This window comes from Castor canadensis, chromosome 17 (assembly GCF_047511655.1).
Source record: "Castor canadensis chromosome 17, mCasCan1.hap1v2, whole genome shotgun sequence".
Classification (NCBI taxonomy): Eukaryota; Metazoa; Chordata; class Mammalia; order Rodentia; family Castoridae; genus Castor; species Castor canadensis.
Genome location: NC_133402.1, coordinates 61,912,387 through 61,940,313, shown reverse-complemented (window position 1 = coordinate 61,940,313; position 27,927 = coordinate 61,912,387). Strand labels below are relative to the sequence as shown.

Genomic DNA, 27,927 nt, shown 5'->3' with positions numbered 1-27,927 from the left:
TTTCATTATGGCATTCCAAGCAGACTGACAGAGGCAAGGGGCCGTTTGCACGTTTGTGATGAGAATAATTTTGAGTTTCCATTAGATATCCAAAATCTATAGACTTGCAGAATATCTCCCAAAGAATCAAGCAACCCCGTCAGTGTAATAAGAGTTACTGTGTGCAAGGTGCAGTGGCTCACACCTGCAATCCCAGCTACTTGGGAGGTTGAGAGTGGAAGGATCTTAGTTTGAGGCCAGCCCAGGCAAATAGTTCACAAGACCCCCATCTCCAAAATAACCTGAGCAAAATGGACTGGAGCTGCGGCTCAAGGGGTAGAGTGGGTGCTTTGCAAGTGTGGGACCCTGAGTTCAAATCCCAGTTCCACCCAAAAATGAAAATAAAAATAAAGGGTTACTTTATGACTGGGATGAGTAAATTACTGCTTATGGAACAAATCCAGATGTACCACCTGTTTTTGTAAATAAAGTTTTACTGGAACATAACCACACACGCATTCTCAACGGTGGATCTCACACTACAAAGGCAGAGGTAGGTGATTGCTACCAGTAAGATCTAACACGGTTACTGTCTGATTTTTTATAGAAAAAGTCTATTGAAGTACAAATGTTTCCTACAGTTGTTCAAGGAGCGTCCAGGCTAAGAAGTCCCAGATTTTGAGATTTCATGAGTCGGGAAAGTGTCACACACATAAAAATGAGGCTAGCCATAAGAGTCTCCAGTGTCTGCTCCTGTCAAACACCAGCCACTGCATTTTAACTATTTACACGAGAAGACATTTTCAACGGTGAAAAGCTAGCTGCACTGTCTTCTGTTACTTCTCTGAGTTGTGGTGAAAAAAACCCTTCAACCCTGACCACACAGTTCATGGTCTGGAGTGAGCGGTGACTGATGTGGCCCAGGCTTCATCACCCACTGCTGGCTCTGTCCCTGGAGACGCTGGCTTGAACCCCGAGTCTTGGCCTTATCCCAGGACCCAGGCTGCTGCCCTCTGGGGGAAAGGGAGACCGGGGGTGAGGGCTGGTTGTGGCCAGAGTCACCTGCCGACCACTCACCATGGGTCTTAGCAGGCTTTAATGATACATATTTTCCCTGATTTAAAAAGACACACTCCATGTAGAAATTTGATCGAAAAGAGGAAAGTAAAAAAAAAAAAAATCCACATCCATCCAGAGAGAGAAAGAGAAAGATTTCCTGACACACAGAGGAATGAAATTGTTTCTCACACCAGGAGGCAGTGGCTCACGCCTGTAATCCTGGCTACTCAGGAGGCAGAGATCAGGAGGATCGCAGTTTGAAGCCAGCCCCAGGCAAATAGTTCATGAGATTTAGCTCAAAAAAAACAGATCACGAAAAAGGGCTGGTGGAGAGGCTCGAGGTGTAGGCGCTGAGTTCAAACCAGTACCACAAAAAAAAGAAAAGAAGCTGCTTTTCACAAAACAGACTAGAGGTTTAGCTCAAGGGGTAGAGCAGCTACTTTGCAAGTGTGAAGCCCTGAGTTCAAATCCCACTTTCACACACACACAAAAAAGTTTTCTCATCTAATAATTCCCAAGAGACAAAACCCAGGCTATCTTCTCAACCCAAAATGGAGCCTGAGAGATAACTGGCACCAATATTTATTGAAAGAATCTCTAAGTCTAAAAAACAGCAATGTTTTTTCCCCTAGATGAGCCAAGGAAATCCAGCAACTTTTCATTTTCTGATAATCAAAATGGCTAATATAGAAAGTCTTCCGGGCAAAAAATATTTCTTGTGCTTGTCTATTTTCCTTGTGTCATTCCCCCTCCTCCCACTTAAGGTTCACAACTGCCAAAAACAACCATTTAAGAAGCAAGGGTTATTTGTTTTCCCTAATTAGTTTTCATCACATTTTGCTGTCCAAAAATTTATACGAGTTGAGTCTTATTATTCAAGTTCAATGATCTTTCAAAGTTGGCTGGGGCGTAGCTCAGTGGTAGAACACTTTTCTAGCATGCATAAGGCCATGGATTTGGTCCTCACCACTGCACAAAGAAAAGTTCATCTGTTAGACTCGTGATTTTAGGCCTCTAGCAATTCCTTAGAAGCAAGGTTTATTTTATTTATTTATTTATTTATTTATTTTTTTAGAAGCAAGGTTTAAATTATTGAATATTTCACCTTTATGCTTGGTCCCCTAAATGAGAAATGCCTTAAAATTTACACACATATATTGTGTGCATGAGTGTAACCTCAGCTCTTAGAGGCTGAAGCAGGAAGACCAGGAGTTCGAGGCCATTGTGGGCTACATAGTGAGACCCTGTCTCAAAAAGCAAAATAACAAAAACAAAACAAAAAAATTACATATACAATTAAAAATTGAGGACTGAAGGTGTGGCTCAAGGGGTAGAGCACCTGCCTTGCAAGTGCAAAGCCCTGAGTTCAAACTCCAGTATTGTTAAAAAAGATTGAAAGGCCAGGCACGGTGGCTGACCCCTGTAATCCCAGGTACACAGGAGGCATAGGTAGGAGGATCCAGGTCTTAGATTGGCTCTAGGCACAAGTGCAAGACCCTATGTGAAAAATAACCAAAGCACAAAGGGACTGGAAGCGAGGCTCAAGTGCTAGAGTACCTAGCAAGCTGAGGCTCTGGGTTCACATGGAGAAAAAAACATAAAAACTGGAAAATAATTACATGACCTTTGTGGGTTAGGTGTTTCCCATGCAAACATCGCCCATGTCTCCTGCTCCCCAGGACCATCCTGGGTCCCTTCAAGTTGTCATCAACCCTCTGGTCTCAAGGACGGGGATGTGGCTAAGTGACTGAGGTCCCGGGTTTCACCCCAGCGACACTGGCGAAACTAAGCAACCAAACCCGCCTTCTCCTTTAAGAAACAAACATTCGAGACAATCCCCCAAACTGGAAGGACAAAAATGACTCCTCCCGGGTTTCTTTGTCCAAGTCTGGGGCTCACTGAACGGATCCAGACAAACAGAAGGTCCTTTTCACTTGGGAAAAACAAGCAAGTGTCCGTTTTTCAAGTCCCACTGACTCCCGGCCCCAGCCTCACCTTCCTCTGCATTTGTTCTCTCTTCCAGCCTGTCCCTCCCTGTGCCTGGTGGCTTCCTGCACTCTGCGGCCTATGTGGGTCCCACCTGGCATGTGACCATGGCGTCCAGGCTCCCTCTTATTCTAATTAGGTTGGTCATTCCTTGTGTATGAAACTTCTTGCAGCCCACTCCCAGGGACACACAGTCTCCCTTTTCTTCCTTTCTCTGGAGCTTTTCATGAAAGTGCCTGTTTCCGTCCTTTCTTGTGTCCTCTGACACCAATGTGACTTAGTGACCACATCTGAATTGATGATGGCCTTCCCATAGATGAGCCGGGCACTATGGCTTCTCATACATCATTCCAGTCTTTGCAATTCTGAAAGGCTGTGTGACTTGGACAAGTCACCTGCTTCCCTGAGCCTCAGTTTCTCATTTAAAATGTAAACAATGATGCCAGCCAGGATCTACACCCTCCCTAGATGGGTGTCTCATTTCTCTGTGGCAGTAAACATTCCTGTTAAGGAACCAGTGTGACAGGTGCTGTTTTATTTATTTTATTATTCTCTTGTGTAAGGGACAGGGTGGGGACTCAGTGGCGGGGGCTTTCCTAGCACGTGGAAGGCCCTGGGTCCCATTCCCACCAACTGTAAAAAAAACACCCCTCACAAAAAAGCCAATCTTTTTATATTGTCTTATGTCTCACTCATTTGTTTATCCTTTGTGTGTGTGTGTGAGTGTGTGTGTGTCTGTGTGTGGCATCGGGGGTTGAACCTATGACCTCAAATGTTAGGCAAGTGCCCTACCACTGAGCTAAACTCTTAGCCACTTTGTCCATTTTTAATTTATTGGTACTGGGTTTGAATTCAGGGTCTTGCACTTGAGCCACTCCACCAGCCCTTTTGTGTGAAGGTTTTTTTTTTGAGATAGGGTCTCATGAACTATTTGCCTGGGCTGGTTTCAAACCATGATCCTCCTGATCGCTGCTTCCTGACTAGCTGGGATTACAGGCATGAGCCACCAGTGCCCGGCTGCAATTTTATTATTTTTAATTTTAACTAATCAATTAATTAATTTTGTGGCACTGGGGATGGAACTCAAGGCCACTTAAGCCCCACTCCAGTCCTGTCCATTTTTAAATCGGGTTACTTTTTAATTAGTGTATATTGTGCACAGGGTTCCATCGTATCGTTCAATGCTGGGCTCTTTGTCTTAATTACTGTTTGTGTTACTTACCTCCAAGCATCCAGCTTTCTGAAGACACGATGGACAGACAAGACAGTGTCTGTAAACGTGCACTGTTTGTAAAGCCTGAGATCACCACCGAGGGACTGCTGTACATACTGGCATTTCTGTAACTGTTAATCCATTTTTTTGTTGTTGTTCCATAGATTGCTAGAAAATTTACTAAATTTTAATCTACGTTCTTGCTTTAGGATGAAGAATCTGCTGGTCACACCCGAGCCATGCCTCGGTGACTCAGGTAAGGCTTTTGGAGCACAGGGACCAGGTGAGGATGGAGAAGTGTGTGAGAGCGGGTGACGTGTGCCTTGAGCCAGGACGCCACCCCAGGGCTTGCTCCTTACTTGGTCCACACATAGTTAATGCTGTCACCATATGGTGAGTTCAGATTTCAGCCAAGCTTGGAAATCAATGGCAGATGCAATTGCACGTATAAATAATTTATAGCCTATTCCTTATGAGATGCAACTTCATTTACAGACTACTTTAATTCTTAGACCTCACGGGAATTTATAATTCAATGCTTCAATATTATGTCAGGAGCAGTGACTCACACCTGTAATCCCAGCTTCTCGAGAGGCAGAGAGCAGGAGGATTGAGGTTTGAGCCAACCTGGGCAAATAGTTCACGAGACCCCTATCTCCAAAATAACCAGAGCAAAATGGACTAGCGGCATGGCTGAAATGTTAGAATGCCTGCTTTGCAAGTTCAAAGCCCTGAGTTCAAACTCCAGTCCCACAAAAAATAAAAAGTGTTTCAACATTATGATAGTGAATTATTTCAAAAAAATGAAAAAGAAACTATCAGTGAAACTGAAAATTATTTTGTAATCTGAAATATTGCCAAAGTGTTACCATCAGCTACTTTTTAGGAGTTGCACATCAGGAACCCTTATTTCCAACTTCAAAATCCCTTTATCAGTACAGAGGCAGAAGAAATACTGAAAGCTGAAGTGGAGAAAGAATATACACCAGAAAAACGAAATGATTATTTACTAAGAGCTGCAAATGCTCATTTTCTGAGAACATTGATTTTGCGTAATCCACAGATGAGACACTTACACTTTTAATTTACCAAAATGAATCCAAGTGTCCCTTTTCCCAGCTCTTAGTGCAAACTGAAACTTTACTGACTTTTGTTGCAGGATTGGGGTTTGGACTCAGGGCTTCACACTTGCTAGGCAGGCGCTCTACCACTTGAGCCACTCCACAAGCCCTTTTTTGCATTGGGTATTTTCCAGAAAGGGTCTCATAAACTATTTCCCTGGGGCTGGTTTAGAACTGTGATCCTCCTGATTTCTGCCTCCTGAGTAGCTAGGATTACAGGCATGAGCCACCAGTGGCCAGCCTTTACTGGTTTTATGTGGGAGAAAAAAAGGCCTGGTGTGGTGGTACACACCTGTAATCCCAGCATTCGGGTGGCTGAGGCAGGAGGATTACAAGTTCCAGACCAAACTGGGCTACATGGTATGACCTTGTCTCAAACAAAACAAAAGAACAACAAAAACCAAACAACAGAGGCAGAGGAGCAGGAGGAGGAGGAGGAAGAGAAGAAAGTACACCTTCATCATGATTTTGCTGTCCTTTGAACTGTCCCCCCCATGGATCGGCCTCACCGAAGAGCTTTCCTTGTGTTGGGGACAGTGGGCTGCCCGCCTGGTAGAACAACCTACAATAACAAGCACAGGCCCGACCTGGATGAACAACCTGCCGGCCTGTTGGGGTCACTCAGTTCCTCGAAGAGCCCCGTTTCTATGATTTCCTCCTGCCACGCGATGGGGACAGCCCCCGTCGCAAATCTTTGGAAGAACCTCTTGTCATTGTCATCGAATTCCACGCCCCGAACCTCAGAGAAATCTTCGATTTCATTGATGTCCTTGGTGTAGACCACCGAAGGGTCCGGCACAAATGGGGGGTTCCACCAAGCCGGCTTCCAGGTGGGGAAAGTTGATGCTTTTGAAGAAAGGGTGTTTCCTGGGGTTGTCAGACTTTTCTCTGTGAAGAAAGGAGGTGATTAACCAGCCAAGCCAGGAAATGTTCAAGCAACACGAAGAGTGTGGTGCCTTTCTGATGATAGCATTTCATTTCCACTACAAAGACATAAAAAATAGCTCTGAAACGGGTGTGGTGGTGCACACCTGTAATCCCAGCACTCAGAGGCCCGCCTGGGCTACAGAGCAAGATCCTGTCTCAAAACCAAAATGAATAGTAAGTTTTAAAATCACCCCAAATTCCACTCGACACAGATGATGGTTTCACTGTTTGCGGCCCCACACAGATGGTGTCAGGGTCTGCTGTCAACCCTGGTGCCCTGGGAGCCTGGTCACAGCCACCTCTGAGAGCCTTGGTGGCTGAATACAGGTGGCACTTCCCTAGGTCCCTGGTATGAGTGGGGCGCCCCGAGCTCTGTTCTTAAAGCCAAGTCCTCCAAGGGAGTTAAAACCTCCACACCCTGAGGCCTGCCATGTGGGGTCCAGCGGCTCCTGAGAGGCCTTCAAGGTGTCTTTCCTGTTGTCCTCATGCAGGCACTTGGCTTTTTCTCTTTTTTTTTGGTGGGACTGGAGTTTGAATTCAGGGCTTCACACTTGCAAAGAGGACAAATTACCACTTGAGCCACACGTCCAACCCATTTTGCTATGGTTATTTTGGTGATCAGGTCTTGTGAACTATTTGCCTGGGCTGGCCTCCAACTTTGATCCTCCCAATCTCAGCCTCCCAAACAGCTAGGATTACAGGTATGAGCCACTGTGCCTGGCTCTTGGCTTCTTTTTAATGGCCCTAATCTCTTCAGCAGTTACTTTTTCCTTGGCTCCAACTTTACTTGTGCTTTTTTTCTGGGCAAGATTTTCAACCTTTCTGCTCTGCTTTTTGCTCACAGTTTTCACTGGATACTTGACTCAAACCAGCCAATAGTAACAGTGACTGCACTGAATTCCTTCTGCCGCTTAGCTAGTCCACCACCTGTAAAATTCAACCTCCCACAAAGTCTCAAGGCACAGACAAAATGCAGACAAACTCCACGCCCAATGACCTCTGGTCCATTCCCAGACAGTCCTTGTTGCCATCTGAAAGTCCCCTTGTGAGTGTGTTTTTACTGTGGCATTCTTGCTGACATTTTGGTCTTCTGGCACCCACCATAGTGACCCGTTAAGCTCTGCTGAAAGCATGCTTGGGCTCCTCCAACCTGCAACACTAACTTTTCCAAATTTCCCTCCTTCTTATTTTGAGATAGTGTTTTGCTATGTAGCCCAGGCTGGCCAAAAAGTGGTGGTCCACCTGCCTTAATGTCCTGTGTGCTGGGATTACAGAAGTATGCCACTATGCCCAGGCCTTTTTCTTAATTGTGGTACTGGGGTTTGAACTCAGTGTCTCATGCTTGCTAGGCAGGCACTTGAGCCACACCTCCGTCTCTTTTTGCTTTGGTTCTTTTAGAGACAGGGTCTCACTTTATGCCTGGGTCGGTCTGGACTGTGATCCTCCTAGTTATGCTTCTTGCATAGTTGGGATTACAGGTGTGCACCACCACGCTCAGCTGCTGAGGTTTTTCTTTGATGTTTTCACTGCACTTCCTTTTGTAGTAACAGGATGCGTTGCTAATTATTGTGTATTAATCACACTGTGTTGTATGATACAGTATATTAGATAACGATACATTAGTATATAAATCTTCACATCAAGTGCTTTAGTGTCTGAAAGCATGTGATCTGCAAATGACATTAGGGAAACTGCCCCAGTCCCGTGTCCTAGCTGCGGTGGTGGCACTCACCTGCTTCCCAAGCGCTGCTCTGGTTTCTCGGCCAAGAGGAGCCAGCAGATGTCCTTCGTGTCATTGGTGAAGTCGCCGTGTTGGAAGGAGACCTCCTCTTTCAGGGTCCTCTGCCTCAGGTCCTCCTTACTGACCTGCTCCTTGTAATCTCGGAATGGTGTGCGGCCTGCCACCATCTCGTAAATGCTGCAGCCCATGGCAAACCAGTCCACGGGGTAGGAGTAACTCACCTTTTCCATTAAGATTTCAGGAGCCATGTAACCGCTGGTGCCAGCCTGTCACCCCCAAACGAATGACAAAACAAAACAGAACACTGGCGTGAGCGAGGCTGACCCTGCTAGCCGTCCTCTGCCATCTGAGCTGTGGATACCCTACTTTGTCTGGGCAGTGGCTCTGACCTGTGTCCCCTGCTTCCCAGGGACCTCATCCCTTGGTGAAACCAAAGGGAGGCCATGTGGCCACGGGGGCATAACAAGTTGCTGGCTGGGGACAGGTGTGGCTGCTGCTGAGGTGAGGAAACCACTTAGCATCTCTTGTCATCACCTCATCTTGGTGCAGTGCTGGGGATTAAACCCAGGGTGTGAGCACATGTAGGCAAGGGCTCCACCACTCAGCTGCATCCCTGAGGACCCCTGTCCTCTCAGCTCTAAGATGAAAAGTTCAAGAGGCTGTCTCTAAGATTCCCTCTGCCTCTTTTCTTTGTTTAGTTTTTTTTTTTTGGCAGTACTGGGATTTGTACTCAAGGCCTGGAGCTTGCTAGGCAGGTGCTCTACCACTTGAGCCACTCCACCAGTCCTTTGTGCCTTAGCTGTTTTTCTGATAGGGTCTTGAGTTTTTGCCCAGGCTGATCTGGACCATGATCCCCTACCTATGTCTCCTGCAAAGATGAGAGCAAATTATTCCTGACCTCCAACCAAGCTGTTTAACTTGGTTACTTGTTATTTGGGGTACATGGAGTGTGTACCCCAAATAAATAACTCAGAGAAAGAAAGGAATGGACACGGCTCCATTATCACAAAGGTACAAGCTGGAAACAACCGAAGGCCCATCAATAAAGCCAATACACCAGTCTATTAAAATTGTGTAAGCACAACAAAATGACAGAGCAAAAAGAAGCCAGGTGTGGTGGCTCTAGCTACCTGGGGGTAGGGAGGCTGAGACAGGAGGCTGTTGAGTTTGAGGCCGGCCTGGGCTACATAGGGAGACCCCATTCAAAAAAACAATCCCAGAAAACAGAAAAAGGAAAATAGAAAGAAATGTCTAGACGTTGTGTTCATAATGCACTGATCACAACTAAGCATATATGCATTTCTGGACATTAAAAAAGATTGAAAAGTATTTTAGTTTAGTTTTGTTTTGTTTTTTGGGGTACTGGGGCTTGAACTCAGGGCCTACACTTTAAGTCAATCCCCCAATCTTTTTATTCTGTGATGGGTTTTTCAAGATAGGATCTTGCATAATATTTGCCTAGATTGGCTTTGAATTTTGATCTTCCTGATCTCTGCCTCCTGAGTAGCTAGGATTACAGGCTTGAAAACTGTGCTCACCGTCATTAAGTGATTTTCTTTCTTTTTGTCAAGTTGCTTTAGCAGACGTGCTGTGTGTGCACAGTGTGTGCAGTGCTGTAGGAATATGGCACTTCCTGGATAATTTCTACGTGGACAACAACAACAACAAAGCAGAAATGATCCAAGCACTAGTGCGGAGTCACTGGCCTGAGCAGGAAAACTCTGGAATCAGAGTGGCTCGAGGGGTAAAGAACCTGCTTAGCAGGTGGGAGGCCCTGAGTTCAACCTCCAGAAACAAACAAACAATCAAATTAAAAAAAAGGAAAAGAAAAGAGAGACAGTTCTGGAGGTGACTGGGTCTAGCAGGCCAAGTGTGGGTGGATGTGACCCTGTCATTTTCAGTGAAGCTGGTGTATAATTTGGTGACTTGTTCTGCTTTACCTGGGACAGTCCCTGTTTACATCTGCTGTCCTGGTGTCTTGTTGGGTTTTGCGTATGTCCAGACAAAAGTGTCCTGTGGGCATCTCTGAGGCCCAGGACAGTGTCCATATCCAAACCCACAGGGCTTGGGTTGGTGCATCTCCAGCACGACATTTGTCATACAAGAAGGCAGTGACTGGGGACAGTGACAGGATCTTTCCCAGTCACTGTCCAGCAAACACCTGTGTAGCTAGAGTCTGTAATGAGCTCCAGGAATCATAGGCCTGCAGAGCTTAGAGACTGTGGACACAGCCAGGGGAAAGTTGATTGACCAAAGTAGAGTAAATGGTAGAACGCAGAGAGAGACAAAGAGATAGAGAGAGAGTCTGTGTGTGTTGGGGACACTTCACTGGATAGCCACCATAGAAACTAGTCAAGGGAGAAGTATCCGGTCAGGCACCGGTAGCTCACGCCTGTAATCCTTGCTACTCAGGAGACAGAAATCAGGAGGATCGAAGTTTGAGGTCGGCCCAGGCAAATAGTTCACAGACCCTAGCTCAAAAGTACTCAACATAAAACAGGGCTGGCAGAGTGGCTCAAATGATAGAGTGACTGCCTAGCAAATGTAGATCCCTGGGTTCAAACCCCAGTACCACCAAAAAAAAAAAAAAAAAAAAAGGAAAAGGAATCCGTCTGTCATCCCTGAAAGGCTGCCCAGGGATGGAGCATTTGCAAGAGATGGAGTCAGGACAAATGTGGGTGTTTGGGAACTTGAAGGAAGTCGTATTTCTGAAATGTAGGGTCTGTGAGTGCCACAAGGGGTGTGGGGAGGGAGTGATGGGGGTGATAAATTCCTGTGCTAAGGTAGCAAAGTCGTTCCCAGTCTTCCCCTTCCTGTCCCCATCCACTGTACAGCAAAACAAACAACTAAAAATGTCAACGATAAACTCTGCAGTATCTCACAGGGCCTGCTATGGAGTTCTTTCAAGTTTGCTGAATGTGTGTTAAGTTTTTTATAAAAGGACATAGAGGGAAAAAAAAGGAGTGTGGGGGGGTTATGATGCCAGGATGGCTGGCATGAGGGACCCTTCTGGAAGGGATCCAAGGAGGACCCACAAGAGAACATGGTGGGGGATTCCAGCCATCCAGTCCCCCCATGTCCCATGTCCACTGTCAAGGGTTTACCCAAAGAGCACCCCTATCTTTCCAGAGAAACCACTCAATTGTTAGTCCAGGGTCGTCACCCCACAGTGTGGCCCAGCAGTGCTGCCACAGGGAGCGGTCCAGGGAGAGGCGGTCACAGGGCTGGAGGGGAGGGGCAACTTGATCCTGTCATTTCCTTCCTCTCTCTCTCTCTCCCTCACCCTCTCTCTCTCTCTGCTTCCTGGCCTCCATGAGGTGAGCAGCCTCCTCTACTCCATGCTTCCTCCACCATGATACTCACCTCACCTCAGGCCCAAAGTACTGGAGCCAGTCGTCCAGGGACTGAAACCTCTGAAACCATGAGCCACAATAAATCCTTTCTCCTTTTAAATTCTGTCTCTCAGGTATTTGTGAAGCCACCAAAGCTAACTAACAGAGCAGACAAATACCAGTGGCAGAGGAGAAGGTATAGGGGCAAAGTGGACAAGAGACCTCTTGTTATGAGCAAAAGCTGGAGAGGCATGCCAGGACAAATGGAAATGATGACCGACGGCATGGCTGAGTGATAAGTACATGCTCGGTGCTCTCTTATGTGCATTCCCTATTTCATCTTCATAATAGTCCTGCGAGCAGGGCACTGTGACTCACGCCTGTAATCCTAGCTACTCAGGAGGCTGTGATCAGGAGGATCAAGGTTTGAAGCCAGTCCAGACAAATAGTTCGTGAGACCCTATCTCAAAAAACCCATCACAAAAAAAGGGCTGATGGAGGGGCTCAAGTGATGGAGCACTTGCCTAGCAAGTGTGAGGCCCTGAAGTTCAAAACCCAGTGCTGCCAAAAAAAAAAAAAAAAAAAAAAAATCTGTGAGATAAGTACTTTATTCCCAATTCTGCAGATTAGGAAACTGAACTAAGAAAAATTAACTCTTTCCCAAGGATACCGACCTATGTGTACAGGTCTATACTATTTTTTTTGGTGGGACTGGGGTTTGAACTCAGGGCTTTGTGCTTGCCAAGCAGGTTCTCTACCACTTCAGCCACACTTCTGACCATTTTGCTGGAATTATTTTGGAGATGGGGGTCTCACAAAATATTTGCTGGGGCTAGCCTTGACATGTGATCCTCCTGCTCTCGGCCTCCCAAGTAGCTAGGATTACAGGCATGAGCCACTGACACCTGCCTTTTTTTTTTTTAAATATGTAGTTATGGGGATCGAATCCAGAGCCAGTTCCAGCAGGCCTGCCGGGATTTACTTTCTCCATCTCAGGTCCCCTCGTTCCCTTTCCTCATCTGCTAGAGACTGAGTGCTTGGTTTGGTCCATTCTTGCCCTGTCCCCTCAGTGAATTCTCTCTGCTTTGCCAGGGTCCCTGCTCCTCAGGCTGGCTGGGCCGAGGAGACCATCCCCAGAGCCAAGTTCTGGGACAGCCCTTCTCTCTCCCCAGGGAACTATCCAAAGAGGTGGCCTGCCATCTGTGCAGCACTGTGTCCCTTGGTGTCGTGGGCAGAGCGTGAGACAGCAGGCCAGCCTTACAGATTCCAGAAGATTTCCACAACCCAATTCACCTCTTGGTCCTAAAGCCAGAAAATGTCAGCGCCACCTCCTCCAAGAGCGGAGGTATGGCACTGAGGAGAATGGATTAGAGGCGCATTCCACCTCGGCCTCCAGCTGGAAAAATTAACTGCCCTGCCCTTTGGGCTGATTGTCCTCTGCCCGTGAACTGCCTCCCCCGAGGTGGGAGGGAGCGCCAGGCAGCATGGGGCAGGGGCTGGCCCTGGGCAGCTCCTTAACTCCTGCGCGTGCGAAGGGATGTCTGTGACATCCCAACCTCCGTGTGACCAGAAGCCTGCCTCTGGCTGTAAGGATCACCGGAGAGTCACCAGCGATGGATCTTTCAGAGGGGGGTTGGTCACGGGCTTTATGCTTTTTGGTTTCATTCTGTTTTGCCGTTGGTTTTCAGGTGAGACCTTTGGCACACACACTGCCATTGTACCACATTCAGCATGGCACCTCCCAGGATAGAGGGCCTGGGGAGGGCTGTGCCCCTCCACCAACATCCCCCTCATTCAGTAACCTGGAGCAGATTGCTTAGTCCCATTGGTGCCACCTGTCACCTACAGGTATCCACACTGAGGAAGGACTGTCCTGGGGATGCCTGTCCAGGCAGCCCCTCCATTGCTCTTCCCCTGACCCTGTAGCTGCTGCCACTCTCAGCCAGGGTCCGCTGAGAGCTAAGTGACAGCATGCAGCCTGAGGCAGACTGCACTCGGTGTAGTCCCCGAATGGCTCTGGACGACACTGGACTGTGACCTTGGGAGTGAAGAGAGCAGGGGAGGGCCTCTCAGTGGGACAGGGAGGGTACAGTTCACATCTTCACAGCTTTACACATCTTGCGCAAGCAGTTCCTTCAAAGTCAAGGTCAAGGGTAAACCTCCAACTCTCACCAGATCTGAAAAACTGACCACTTCCAAATCCGTCATTAAAAGAACTGCCCTCGAGGGGCCCCATGGTGTGGCCCGCCGATGGGGGGAGAGGGACAGAAAAGGAAGCTCTCTGCCATTGGGCTGGTGGCCAGGGTCCAGCGCCCTGGCAAGGGGGAGCCAAGAACACCGCCTGCAGGTGCCTCTTCCCCGCTCATCACAACGCGAATGCAGTGGACAGGCAATCCAAACAGAGGAGGGAATCAGAACGTCCCGCTTTGTTTGCCGTGGCAGGAGAACTGTTGAGCAGAGGGAAAACACAAGCTGAGTTTAGCGCGCTCAGCTGCTTCCTGGGGCTCGCTCCTTCCTTCCTCCCGGGGGGCCTGGCCGCTTTGTTCTCCTTCCCAGCTGCTCCTCTGCGCCTTTAAGCGGTGGCCTTTGCAGACCTCGCAGGAATGCAGCCCAGGGACCCCAGGGGACTTAGCTCTAGGCTCCGCCTGCCTGCTCTGGCCCCAGGCAAAGGCCCAGCCTGGCTCAGTCTTTCTGTCAGCCACTTCTTGGACATGGAGGAGGTGCCCCACCAGAGGGGCTTCCTTGTCTTTCTGACACCCTGGGAGGACACCACTCAGAGTGACCAGAAAGGGACGCCTGCCACAGTGCTTCCTGCAGGGGTCCGGTCTAGGCACTGGAGTCAGTTCAGATGTCAGCTTTACCAATAATAGCTGGTCACTTCCAGCCTGCTCCTCAACATCTCTGAGCCTCAGTAATGCTCACCTCATCATTAGAGTGCTAAGAGAGTTTGGGTGTCTTCCCAAGACCTGGCTCTCAGTAGGCGTTAGCCACTCCTGTCACCATGCCTAAGTTCTGCATGCCTCAGGCAAGGCAGCTACACAAGAAGAAAGAAAAGAAAAAAAAAAGAAAAAAAACCAAACCCAGAAGACTATCAGCTTGAAGCCGGGTGTAGTACTGCACATCTGTAATCCCAGCACTCAGGAGGCTTCGGTAGGATGATCATGAGTTGGAACCCAGCCTGGTCTATGTAGAAAGACCTTGTCTCAAAACAAACAAAAATAAATACATAAAAATAACTAACTAAATAAATACAGGACTCTGTCAGCTTGAAAGCAAGGCCTCTTTGCTTCAAGTGTGCTCTTCAGTGGTTGCGTGCTCTGAGAATCTATCCAGCACCCGACTGACGCACATTTTCCACGGTGCCTCTAAAATCTCTGAGCAAAATCACAAATGAAACACCACGTGGCCTGGGCAGGGGTTGGGGGGGAGCAAGATAACAGCAGGTGCCTCCGCTCAGCCTGGAGGGGAGCAGTTCCCTGGCCCACTGCCCACCCAGCCATGGGTTTGGGGACCTGTAGCACCTGGGCCTCTCAGAAATCATGGCACAGATGCCAGGCCACGGGAGCACTGTGACGGTGGGCCTGGTGCTGGGTGTCTTGTACAGTCACTTCTGTGGGCTTGCCAGTTGCTGACCCTCTGCTGGAAGGGAGCCCAGGGCTGTGGGCGGGCCAGGCGAGTGCTCTCCACTGAGCGACACTCCCAGCCTGCCTCGATGCTTGACCCCCTTAACAAGCCCAAATAGGCAGTCTCAGAGAAGTGGCCTACGGCCACTGCAGGGCCGTGGCCAGCCTATGTGGCACATATGTCCCAATGACAAGAACACACACTGAATGGCTTGGTGATGGAGCACAGGTTGGATGTCAGCAACCCCCATGCCCTGTAGCCTGGGGCTTTTGTGGGGGATCAGCTTGTGCACAGAAGCACAGCGGCCATAGCAAGTGGAAGAGCCAGGGTTTTTCAATTTAAGTTAATTGTTTTGCTGCACTGGGTTTTGAACTCAGGGCCTTGTGCTTGCTAGGCAGGTGCTCTACACACCTGAGCCACACCCTCTTGCCCTTTTTGCTATACTTATTTTTGGAGTAGGGCCTCATGTTTATGCCCAGGCCGGCCTGGACTGCAATCCTATTTATGCTTACTGCATAAGTGAGATGACAGGTGTCACTGGGATGATAAGCGGCCACCATCACACACACCTTTTTATTGGTTGAGATGGGGTCTCTCCAACTTTTTTGCCCAGGCTGGCCTTGCACTGATATCCTCTTGATCTGTGCCTCCCAAGTAGCTAGGATTACAGGTGTGAGCCTTGTGCTCAGCTAGAATCAGGGTTTTCACGCTCACAGTTTTTCTCCACCCTGAGGACCACGTTTCGTGTATTGCCTGTGATCTAAGTGGGCACTCTGAGCTCCTAGTGAGTGTCTTTATCAAGTTAAATGATTCAGCTACCTCTGCTGTCTGGACCTTCCTTCCCTTCCTTCCACACCCTGCCAACCTCCCAACTCGACCTCTCCTTACCCCACAACTTCCCTGGATGTGTGCTCGCCCACCCAGTCCCCTGGGCCTCCATCCCCTCTATAACGCCACCTTTCTGTTGTCCCTGCAGGAGGGTTCTGAGACTTCTCAGTCTTGGTTTTTATCTTCAGTTACTGACTCAAAACTGCTTCTCCAAAAGAAGTCAGAATCTTTCTCTCTCTCTCTTTCTCTCACTCAGTCACTCACTCACTCACATATTCTCTCTCTGTCTCTCTCTCTCTCTCTCTCTCTCTCACACACACACACACACAGACACACACAGCCCTAGTGCTGCTGACCATAAAGAATTCTCTAGGGCCAGGCAGCAGTGGCTCACGCCTGTAATCCCAGCTACTCAGGAGGCAGAGATCAGGAGGATGGGGGTTCAAAGCAGTCTGGACAAATAGTTCACGAGACCCTATCTCAAAAAAACCCATCACCGAAAAGGGCAGGTGGAGTGGCTCAAGGTGAAGGCCCTGAGTTCAAGGCCCAGTACTGCAAAAAAAAAAAAAAAAAAAAAGGAGGAGGAGAAGTGCTTTGTGTTGTGGGCATTCACAGGAGAAACTGAGTCTGAGTTTGTGTTTGGGGCTTGTTGCTTGTTCCACAGGGTGCAGGGTTGGGTTCAAATGCCCTCTTTTAATGCCTCCAGCCCCCTTGGGCCGGGCATCTGCCACGCTCTCCGGCTGTATCCTTGTCACCCTCTCACCCTGTGACTCCCTGTGCCAGTCAGCTGTAAAGTCACTGTCCTGTAACTGAGCCTGACCTTCTACTTCAGGGCCTTTTCTACGCCAGGGTAGTCCAGCTGTGGCACCGTGGTTGCCGTGGGCTGCTGGTCTTTGTGCTCAGGGCTGTGCTAGACAGACAACTGTCTCCAGACACACAGCCCAGTACCTCCTGGAAGTCTGGCCAAGTCACCGTGCATTGAAGGCCTTCCCCCTTGTAACCTGTGTGGCTTCTGTTGTCATTTCTTCCTGTCATCCCTTCCTGATCTGGCGATCCCAGTGATGGGCTGGATGACCCTCCAGTGCGCCCCACTTGTACCACCCTGGCCACAGTGCATTGTCTGTCCCTTTATTGCTGGCCTCTTCCCTCTCCTGAGGTTTCACGGACACCCTGAACTTGTTTGAGTGGCTCTCGGCTGTGTACTTAGGGCCTAAGTCTGCCTGTATCACAGCCATATCTAACAAGTCACCCTGACACCCCTTCCCTTCTGAAACCACTCCCATCGTGCTGTCACCACTTCCCCTCTCAGCCCAAGCCACCACCCTCCCTCACCTGGACCACGAGTGACCACAATCCACCAGCTGTCTCTGGCTCTTCTCTCTTCAGTTGAGGTAATCTTTATGAAACAGAGTTCTAAGCCCCCTTGGTTAAATCCTCTCAAAGGCGATAAAACCCATCATCCTCACCAAGGTCTGAAATCCCAGGCCTGGTCCCTGCCACCTCTCCAGCTCCACGTGACTCACGTTGTTCCCTGCTATGGGCTTTCAGTTCCTGACTTCCTTCCATTTCCCCCAAGCAGCAGGCACCTGACCTTCGCTATTCCTCTTGCCTGAGACGGTCTTCCCCACCCAGGGACTGGGACCATGGCTGATTCCAGAGCCCTCGAACAGGGCACTGTGCTCAGAACCAAACCCATCCTGGGGCTTAGCGATTTATCTTTGAATTTATGATTTTTTTTTTTGGTGGTACCAGGATTTGAACTCAGGGCCTCACACTTGCTAGGCAGGTGCTCTATCACCTTGAGTCACTCTGCCAGCTGAATTTGTGTTTTGTTTTGTTTTTTTTTTAACTGAAATCCAATAAGACAATGGAGCAAGACCCAGGGCTTGGCGCCTGAGCTCACACACAGTGCTACCTCCCAGCCCCTCCCAGGCTCCCAGGGATGGCTTCCGGGCTGTGTGCTCCCCACCTCCACCTCCACCTCCACTCCAGCCCAGTGACTTTAGCCACCTTGTGGGGACCTGGATTAGTGTGCAGGGAGGATCGGGTCCAGTGGTGGGTGGGTGTCTGGGTGCCTGTGAGGGTCTCACTCCCTGGGTACCCCCGAGCCTGGAGCATAGGACACTAGATAGCAAATCAGACCCCACCGTGACTGACTGAAAATTAGAGAGGAAGGATAAAGCTTTTCCCTGATACTTTTCTTTTGTCCTGAAAATTAAGTGTCCAGTCCTGGCTGGGGCCAGTGATGACTTATAGCTCTTTGCTCTCTGCCACAGGGGACTGCCACCCAAACCTCTGCTCCATTCTGGCAACTCAAGGTCACTGATTGTATCTTCTGGGGGCACAAAATCCTGGACCCCCCACCTCAATTTGGGCCATCACAACTTGAGCTCCCTGCAGGACTGGCTGAGGCTTACTTGCCCCCTCTCTGGGGTCAGCTTTTCCTTCTGCCCAATCCTGCCCTCCTCCTGGGTGCCTCTCACAGGAGCCCCCCCCCAAAACCTTCCTGTGTAAATCTGCCTCCGAGTTCAACCCAGGGAACCCAATCTGAAACACTACCTCATCCACTTTGCTAAGTGAAATCTTATCTTGTTGACAGGTGTGGTAGTGCACACCTGTAATCCCAGCACTCGGGAGGCTGAGACGGAAGAATGGAGAATCTGATGCCAGCCTGGGCTACAATAATAATAATAATAATAATAATAATAATAATAATAATAATCCGATTTGTTTTTCTAATAGCAAGCATTTTCTACATGGTTAACTTTCTGGTCTTTACATATTACATCAAGTCCTGCTCAGAAAGTCTTACATGCTGTATCTTTCCAGCCTTTATTGTAAGTGAAATTGTATGTGCATTGAGTGACTACTAAGTTTTATCTTCCCCACAAGGCCCTAAGCTCCATGATGATGGGAATGGCATCTTTTCCTTGATTTTTTTTTTTTTTTTGTGTGTGGCAGTACTGGAGTTTGAACCCAGGACCTCACAATGGCTAGGCAGGCGCTCTACCACTTGAGCCACACCGCCAGCCTGGAATGATGTCTTTTGCTCAGTGTTCTAGCCCTTGTGTTTAGTACAGTCTGGCAAGTGGGAATCAATACATGTATGTTGAGTGAATAACTGAATGAGTGAATGAATGCCTTTTGAATGAATGCTAAAGATTCTGAGAGCTGGAGATATAGCTCGGTGGTAGGGCATGAGGCTCTGGGTTTAAAACCAGCAATGGCAAAAAAATTCCAATGAAAGCAAATTTTGTTTGTTCTTTCAGACAGATTCTTACTATGTGGCTAGCTCAGGCTGGCCTCAAACTCAGGACCACCTGCCTTGGCCTCTCAAGTGCTGGGATTACAGGAGTGCATCCCCTGCCCAGTGAAAGCAAACTTATTTGGAGCCTGGTACCTGTGAGGCAAGCACTTTATCACCGAGCTACCTCTCCAGCCCTTGGGATGACTTGGGAGGGATGTGGATTAAACTCAGGGCCTGAGTCACCACTTGGGCCTCACCCCCACCCTTTTGCTTTGGTTATTTTGAGCTGGGTCTCACTTTTAGGCCTGGCCAGCCTGGACCACGGTTCTCTTATCTACTCTTCCCCTACAGCTGGGATGACGGGAATGTGCCACCATGCCCAGCTTTTTCCGTTGAGATGGGGGTCTTGCTAACTGTGCCTGGGCTGGCTTTGAACCACTATCTACCCAATCTCTGCCTTCTGTGAGTAGCTAGGATTATAGGCGTGAGCCATCATGCTTGACTATAGTGAATATTTTTGAATGCTTCCCTTTCCCTTCCTTCCTTCATCCCTCCCTCTCTCTCTCCCTCCCTCTCTCTGTCTCTCCTCTCTCTCTCTCTCTCTCTCTTTCTCTCTAGTTTTTATTTTTTTACAGCCTTGCTATGTTGTTCAGGCTGGTTTTGAACTCCTGGGCTCAGATTCCTGAGTAGCCGGGACTACAGGTGCACACAACCACACCTGGCAATAGTGGTAAATATTTTGAGAATAGATTTGAAAATCTGTAGTGTTCAAAAGTTACTTGGAATTGGACCTGGTAAAATGCTTACATAGCATGCACAAGGCCTTGGGTTCAATTCCTAGCACTGCAAAAATGCAAAGCCAAAACAAATCATGTTAGTAGGAATTAAATTCAGTGGGAATCACTTTGGTTGAGATCAAAATGTGATCATGGACTAATCAGAGAGCTTCTCCCACGTGGCTCTCAGGAATTTAGGGTTGGGTTGTTTTCGTGGGCTAGATCTTAAATGTCCCCGAGGGGCAGTACCTGGAGGCTTGGTCCCCGCTGATGGGGTCACTGGGAGGTGGGGAACCCTTAGGAGGTGGGTCTAGTGGAGGGAAGTAAGACCATGGGCCCCTGCTTCCTCCTCTCTGTGTCACTGTGAGGTGACAGTCTTCCCTCACCGTGTGTTCCTGCTGCTGTGATGTACTGTGCCACCACAGGCCCAAAGCAAGAGGGCCAAGTGACCTCAGACTGAAGCCTCTGGAACGGTGACCAGAGCAAGACTTTCTTCCTTATAACACAATTCTCTCAGGTATTTTGACATAGCGCCTGGAAGCTGACTAACACGGTCATGTGATGAGTTTCTTTTCTCTGTGGTCGTGTGCTGGGGTTTGAACTGAGGGCTTTGCACTGCTACGCAGGTGCTCTACCACCTAAGCCACGCCTCCGTCCCTCTCGTGCTGGTTATTTTGGAGGTAGGGGCTCCCTTTTTGCCTTGGTCAGCCTGGACCACCTATTCTGTATGTCCTGCTGTTGCTGGGACGACAGGAGTGCACCACTGTGTCCAGCTATTGCTGAGATGGAGTCTTGTGACCTTCCTGCCTGGGCTGGCTTGAAACTGTGATCCTTCCAGTCTCAGCCTCCCAAGTAGCTGGGATTACAGGCATGAGCCACTGTGCCTGGTGTGACACATTGAGAGGTCTCTGGCATTTCACTTGGTACAACAGAGGCTTCAAAGTAGCTAGGACGCCCGAGCTCTGCCTCCCCCGTCCCTCTAAATGCAAGGAGGTGGCTCGAGGCTTCACGGCAGGACAAAGCAGCTAAACCTGCGTCTGGCTTTTGAGTCACTGTTCTCGTGTCACACCCACCCCTGACAGAAGAGCAAGTTTAGTGACTCACAGTGTTTAAAACCTGAAGGTCATGGCTCGGAAGTGAAAAGCTGCAGCGTGAGCCCTTGCCGCCAGCATCCTGTTATAGTTACTGGCGTCTCGCAAAGGTGATCTGCATCGGCGCGCCATGCTAATGAACAAGGAATTGGAGACAGTGGCCCGATCACGGTTAACGACACTGCCTGTGACATGAGTCATCGTGTCACCACCATCCCCTGGCTTAGGTCAGGGCGCTCAGGCATTCAGTGAGGCTCCCCCTTAGCGTCTGTGTCACAGGCTGGGACGATATGCTAATGTCATCCCATGCACGGGTCTGAGATGTTTTAAAAATTATTCTTCAGTTAAGGCAGCAGATGAGGGCTGGAGGGAAGTGCAAGAGGCCCTGAGTTCAAATCCTGGTACTGCTAAAGAGAAAGAAAAGACAGCAGATTTATTATACAGGTGTTACACGGAATGATCAAGGTGGTGTCACCCGTCAGCTGGCAATGGCGGTTCTAGGTCGACCGAGACAAATTCTAGAGTTCTAGTCCGCAGCACGCAGTGCAACGACTATCCTCCCCTCCCCCACCGCATCCCTCATCTCTGCTCCCCGGCTCTGCCTCTCCTGGACCCCTGGCTCATCTTTCTTTGTTGCACTGCACCCTGGGCGATCAGATCGCGTCTTCCTCCACGTGGCTCCCCTGGTGCAGAGTTTCTAAGATGGCAGAAGGCAGAGAGAGCCTTTTTACTGTTTTACTGAATGGCGAGCTTTTATGTCACTAAAAATTGTGAACCCAACAAGAAAGGAGAAACTCTAAAAGTGCTTCTCAGTGCCACTGCCCTGAGTTCATGCCACACGCTCTTGGCTGTGGGTGCATAGCTTGATCTGATCCCCAGTCTCCCTACCCAGGAAAGGGAGCTCGTAGACTGTGTCAAGGCCTAGGCCTAGTCTTCTTGGTTGAAGGGTCACAACATGTCTGACCTTGTCCAACTACTGATGTGACAGTGGTTATGAGAGGCGTCCTTGTCTCTTGTGCCCTGCTTTCCATATGAAGGCATATCCCCTCTGCTCTCGCCCATGGTGTTTAGGGAGACAGACGGTCCCTCTGACTGAGGGGACAGGCTGTGACTTAGCTCAGACTGCTGGAATTGGTTGTGGTTGCCATGTGACCAACCTGTATTTGGGGCTACAAAGGTGGGAGGATGTGTGTGGAGCTTCAGCCAACACAGACGAGAGTGGGGCTGGGGTCAGGATTCCTGGGGGGGAGGTATCGGGTGGGGGACCCTGCTCAGACTCCTGGATCCTGCCAGGCTTCTTTTATAGACTGCCACTTTCATTTTCACTTCCTTTGCTTTCCCCCTCCCTCCCTCTCTTCCTCTCTTACTCCTTTCCTCCCTCTCTCTCTCCTTCCCTTCCCCTTCTTCCTTCCTCCCTTCCACCTTCCTCTCTCTCTTTCTTCCTCCCTCCCTCCCTCTCTCTTCCTTCCTTCCTCTCTTTCTCCCTTCCTCCCCCCCCCCTTTTTTTTTTTTTGCAGTACTGGGGTTTGAACTCAGGGCCTACACATTGAACCACTCCACCAGCCTTGTAAAGGGTTTTTTCCCTGAGATAAGATCTTCTGGAACTATTTGCCTGGGCTGGCTTAAAACTGAGGTCCTCCGGATCTAGTCCTCTTAGTAGCTCGGATTACAGGTAGGATTACAGGCGTGAGCCACTGGTGCCCTGGCTCCTTCCTTCCTTCTCCTTTCCCCTCTTCCTTCCCTCCTAACTTCCCCCTCCCTCCCTCCCCTCCCTCTCTCTTGGTGGTGCTGGGAATGGAACCCAGGCCTTGCACACATTGGGCAAGCTTCATGTTCTTAAGTAACTTAATTTTGTTCACAAGAACTGCAGCTGGTAGTCCAATAAGTCATAGGAACTTATTTCACACATTCATTTATTTATTTTTGGCAGTCCTGGGGATTGAACCCAGGGCCTTCCCATGCTAGGCAAATGCTCTTCCAGTGAGCCACACCCCCGCCATATGTTTAAAACCATATGTTTAACCTTTTGAGTGTATAACTCTTTTCCTCCAAATAATTCACAGATGCTCATAGGCTTGTAAAATGGCAGATAGGGTGACTGTGACAAAACTGGGAGCAGAAGCCAGGTTTGCGGCCTCCTGAGCCAGGCCCTCAGCACCTCTGTCTCTCCTTGCTCATCTGCCTCAGTCTTTCCCAAGCGTGGCCAGAGCCATCTGCTCCTTTTCTCCCCCGAAAGCCCCACTACCAGCCGTGGGGGGGCCTCATGGGGACAGAAGGCGTCATATTCCACGTGTGGTCTGTGTCCCACAACCCTCTACTGAGGGAGGACAGCCTCGTTTCAAGAGAACTTCACTCCTGGGTCTTGATGGAGCCCAGCTGAGAGGCTGGGGGCTGAGCACAGACACAGCGCTCTGCTCCACCCCAGCCCACCTGCAAAGGTGGCTCAGCTCTCTTACGCTCACCCCCATGAGAAGAGGGCAGAGCGCCCCCAGATCAAATCCTTACATTCCATCCTCTGCTTTTGTGCGGGACTGGGGTTTGAACTCAGGCCTACACCTGGAACCACTCTACCAGCTCTATTTTTGTGAAGGTTTTTTTCAAGATGGGGTCTTGCTAACTATTTTCCCAGAGCTGGCTTTGAACCATGAGCCTCCTGATCTCTGTCTCCTGAGTCGCTGGGATTACAGGCGTGAGCTACCAGCACCCAGTGTAAAGCAAGTGCTCTAGGAGAAGGGAACCCAGAAGCTTCAGCCCCCGCTCTGTCTGCCCCTCCTCTCCCACACTGGTGGCACTCACCCTCTGGGTGATGGGCTTGTCATCCTGGATGTGCACTGCCAGCCCCAGGTCGGACAGCCTGCAGCTGCCCCCATCATCCAGGAGCACATCCTTGGGCTTGAGGTCCCGGTAGAGGATACCCAGACTGTGGAGGTGCAGCAGGCCGCAGGCCATCTGCGCCGCGTAGAAGACCACCCGGCTGGGGGACAGTCCCCGCTCTCCCACACAGTAGATGTGGAACTTGAGGTCACCCCCGGCCATCAGGCTCATGACCAGGCAGAAGTGGCTCCTGGTCTGGAAGGCACAGGCCAGGGAGACGATGAAGGGGCTGCTGACCCGCTCCAAGACCTCCTTTTCCAGCAGGGCCATCTTCTCCCCGCCCCTCTTCTTCAGACGCTTCTTGTCCAGCTTCTTACAGGCGTACATCTTCCCCGTGTTTTTCACCTGGACGGCACACACCTGAGGGAGGGACAAAGAGGTCAATGGAGAGAGGGTGACAGATGGGTGTGCAGGTCAGTGAAGGAGGCAGGCTTTGAGGAAAGGGAAGTTGTAAGAAGGAAGGGCTCTCAAGACAGTGGCATGCCTGTAATCCTAGCTATTTGGGAGGCTGCAATCAGGAGGATCGAGGATCGAGGCCAACACTGGGTAAATAGTTCCCAAGACCCCATCTCCAAAATGACCAGAGCAAAATGGGCTGGAGGTGTGGCTCAAGTGGTAGAGCACCTGCTTTGCTACACCAAATCCCCACACACATGACCCCAAAGTTCCACTCCTAGGCTTAGACTCAGAAGAAATGAAAATGAGTGTTTGAGCAAATATCTGTCCCTGAATGTCAGAGCAGCACTACACGACAGCCAAAAGGTGGAGCCGCTCAGGTGTGCACAACAGATGACAGGTACACGGCACATGGCACATCCACAGGACGTCCATACTGGGCTTGGGATCTGAAGTGTCCCCTGAAGGCCCATGTGTTAAAGGCTTGGTGGCCAGCGGGTGGGCTTCAGGGAAGAGGTTGGACCCGTCCCTTGATGGACTCTGGACTCATAATTTGATGGCATTGGTGGCAGGTGGGGCCTGGTTGGAGGGAGGTCACTGGGGCATGACCTTGAAGGTCATGTCCTGTCCCAGCATTCTTCCTTCTGTCTCTGTCTGCTTCCCCACCACCATAGCAGCTGACTGACTAACAGTTTCACTGATGTGAAACTAACAGAACCCAGAATAACAGATCTTTGAAGGCAGAAAGCAGACTAGTGATTGCCAGAGGTGTATGTGTGTGTGGGGTGAAGCAGGAGTGGGGAGCCACTGCTGATGGATACCTGTGATGGAGGGCTGGATGTGTGGCTAGCATCTGCCTAGCAAGCACGAAGCCCTGAGTTCAAATCCAAATACCTCGAAGAGAAAAAAAAAGGATCTATGAAAATCTTTGGACCAGAGAGAGGTGAAGGTTACACACACTGAATATGCTAAAGAATTGTACACTTGCTGGGCACAGGTGACTCATGCCTGTAATCCTAGCTATTCAGGAGGCAGAGATCAGGAAGATTGAGGTTCAAAGCCAGTCCAGACAAATAGTTTGTGAGACCCTGTCTTGAAAACACCCATCACAAAAAAAGGGCTCGTGGAGTGGCTCAAGGTGTAGGCCCTGAGTTCAAACACCAATACTGAAAAAAAAAAAAAAAAGAATTGTACCCTTTAGGGAGAATGTGATCTAAGTACTGTAAACCTGTCTATGAAAATAGAATAATGAAACCAGTTTTAAAGGGGGCTGGGCACGGTGACTCATGCCTGTAATCCTAGCCACTTGAGAGGTGAACATCAGGAGGACTGCAGTTAGAGCTCACCCTGGGCAAAACGTCATTGAGACCCCATCTCAGCCACTAGCTGCGCACAGTGGTGCATGCCTGTCATCACAGCTATGTAGAGAAGGACAGCCTGGGCCAAAAGACTAAAGCAAAAAGGACTGGGGCATGGCTCAAGTGGGCAGAGCACCTGCCTAGGAAGTGTGAAATCCTGAGTTCAAATCCCTGTACTGCCAAAAGAGAAGAGATAAAAAGCAAAAGAATCCCTTTTGTGCCCCACACTTCACTCTGTAGCATGGGACTCAGAGACACCTACCTCCCCAAAACCACCTCTCCCTAGCAGGCGGAACTCAGTGAAGTCCTTGTCGCACACCGGCTGCCTCTCCAAGAGCTTCCCCTGCAGAGACTTGTCATAGAAGGGGCTGGCCAGGAAGTCCCGTAAGGGCTGATCCTGCAAGAAGGCTGTGGCCTCTGCCTTGGCCAGCACCACTAAGGCTGCTAGCTCTTCCTCGGTGGTGGCTGCTTGGCACCTGGTGGCCAGAGCAGGGCTGGGGAAGGGGTGTGAGGACACGGGAGCCAGCAGTGCCTGCAGGGCGAGGCCATGGCCTGACCCCGGATCGGCCAACTCCCAGCTGCACACCTCTTCCAGGAAGTCCGCGGCCACTTGGTAGCTGGGAACAGTGGCCAGGAAGTCCCTGAAGAGGCGGCGGCCAATGGGCTGCTGCTGGCACAGGCTGTGGAAGTCTGGTGTCAGCTCTCTGTGCAGCTCTGCACAGTCCTGTGGCCCAGGCAGTACCAGGCTCTGGTGTTGCCTGCGCAGCTCCCGGCTGTCACCATCCCGGGCCTGCAGGTAGGTCATGTTGGCAATCAGGTTATCCAGAGCTCCCATGTCCACCATGGCTGGGCCCAGGGGAAGTCAAGAGCTGTGCAGGGATGGAGGGGCCTGGTAGCCAGCTGGTCACGTTGCTTCCCGGGGATTTGCAGCCAGGGTACTGGTCTGCGAGGGACTGTGGAGGGCACAGAAAGAGGTTCCCCATAAGAAGCTTTGGCTGGCTATGTATGGCCATCAGGGACTGGCACTTGAAAGGTCATGCTCCCATCCACAAGGTCAAAGCCGCCTGCCATCCCTGCCAGGCCCACCTGCCTCCTCCCGCCTCCACTGGCCCCATTCTTCCTGGGGTCTTTCTTTCTCCACACACCCTGGGCCCTAAATAGTCACCTACCAGCTATCAAAGGAAGGGACAAAGAAGAAACTGGTGTCTTGTCCACTGCTGACGTTAACAGTATTGAAAACTATTTCTAATGTCACCTGTCTCCTTCCAGGCTCGGGAAGTAAACTCCTGGGATCACGCTGGACAGACAACTCTCTTTCTGGTGCCCAGAGCAGGGGACACGAAGGGGTGCCCTGAAATTTGAATCCTGAGTCTCAAAGTCCTGGCCCCTGGGGTACACTGTGCCCCCCTGGCCTTTGAGGTACACTGTTCCCCCTGGCCTTTGAGGTACACTGTTCCCCCTGGCCTTTGGGGTACACTGTGCCCCCTGGCCTTTGAGGTACACTGTGCCCCCTGGCCTTTGGGGCACACTGTTCCCCCTGGCCTTTGGGGCACACTGTGCCCCCTGGCCTTTGGGGTACACTGTTCCCCCTGGCCTTTGGGGCACACTGTTCCCCCTGGCCTTTGGGGTACACTGTTCCCCCTGGCCTTTGGGGCACACTGTGCCCCCTGGCCTTTGGGGTACATCATGCCCCCCACCCCGGCCACACCAGACTCATCCTGAGCTATGGCTTCTTTAGCTTTGAGAAGCTGGTGACATTATGTACTTTGGACTAAAAAAGGGACAAGGTCATCTTGACCCCAAAATACCATGAGGCAGAAAAGGCCATGAGAGGAGTCTGCTGGGAGCGTGGCCTCAGAAGGACGCTAGAATCCCATGACCTCAAAGACAGAAAGCACACCCTCCATAGCATGTGGCCCTGACTGTTCCAGGTCGCATCTAACAAGTGGACTCTGGACGTCCAGGAGTCTTTGGGGGCAGGGGACCCATCCCCATCTCGGTCTCTGGAAGCAAGGAAGCTTCCCTTGGTGGAGGCCACTCAGACCCGCGCTGTCACAGACTGCGAGCTCCCCAGGAAGAGCGATTGATTTAGACAGAGATCAGGCTAAGAGCCTGCGCTCCAAAAATAACATCTCGTGTCCTCCAGGGGAGGACTCCGCAAGCTTGTGCTTCACAAAGCAAGGCTCAGGCAGCTTAAAACACAGTCATTCAGTATTGAGAGAGAGAGAGAGAGAGAGAGAGAGAGAGAGAGAGAGAGGAGGCGGGGGGGGGGGGGGATGAGTCAGTCTTTTTCCAAACAAACAACCTCTCTAGCACACTATCAAAACATCGCCATGACCACCTCGTCGCCTGTCAGCCTCTGATCGTCCCCATAG

General features: G+C 50.1%; 1 protein-coding gene across 1 annotated transcript; it reads right to left on the bottom strand.

The window, feature by feature from the left end:
- Nucleotides 1-161: 161 nt before the first annotated feature.
- On the bottom strand, nucleotides 162-27,698 carry Grk7 (G protein-coupled receptor kinase 7). The gene is given in 5 exon segments (XM_020184601.2): nucleotides 162-6,166; nucleotides 6,168-6,246; nucleotides 8,018-8,292; nucleotides 23,721-24,158; nucleotides 25,815-27,698. Coding segments are annotated over 5 exon segments (1,620 nt in total). The 5' UTR covers nucleotides 26,397-27,698; the 3' UTR covers nucleotides 162-5,920.
- Nucleotides 27,699-27,927: the final 229 nt, after the last annotated feature.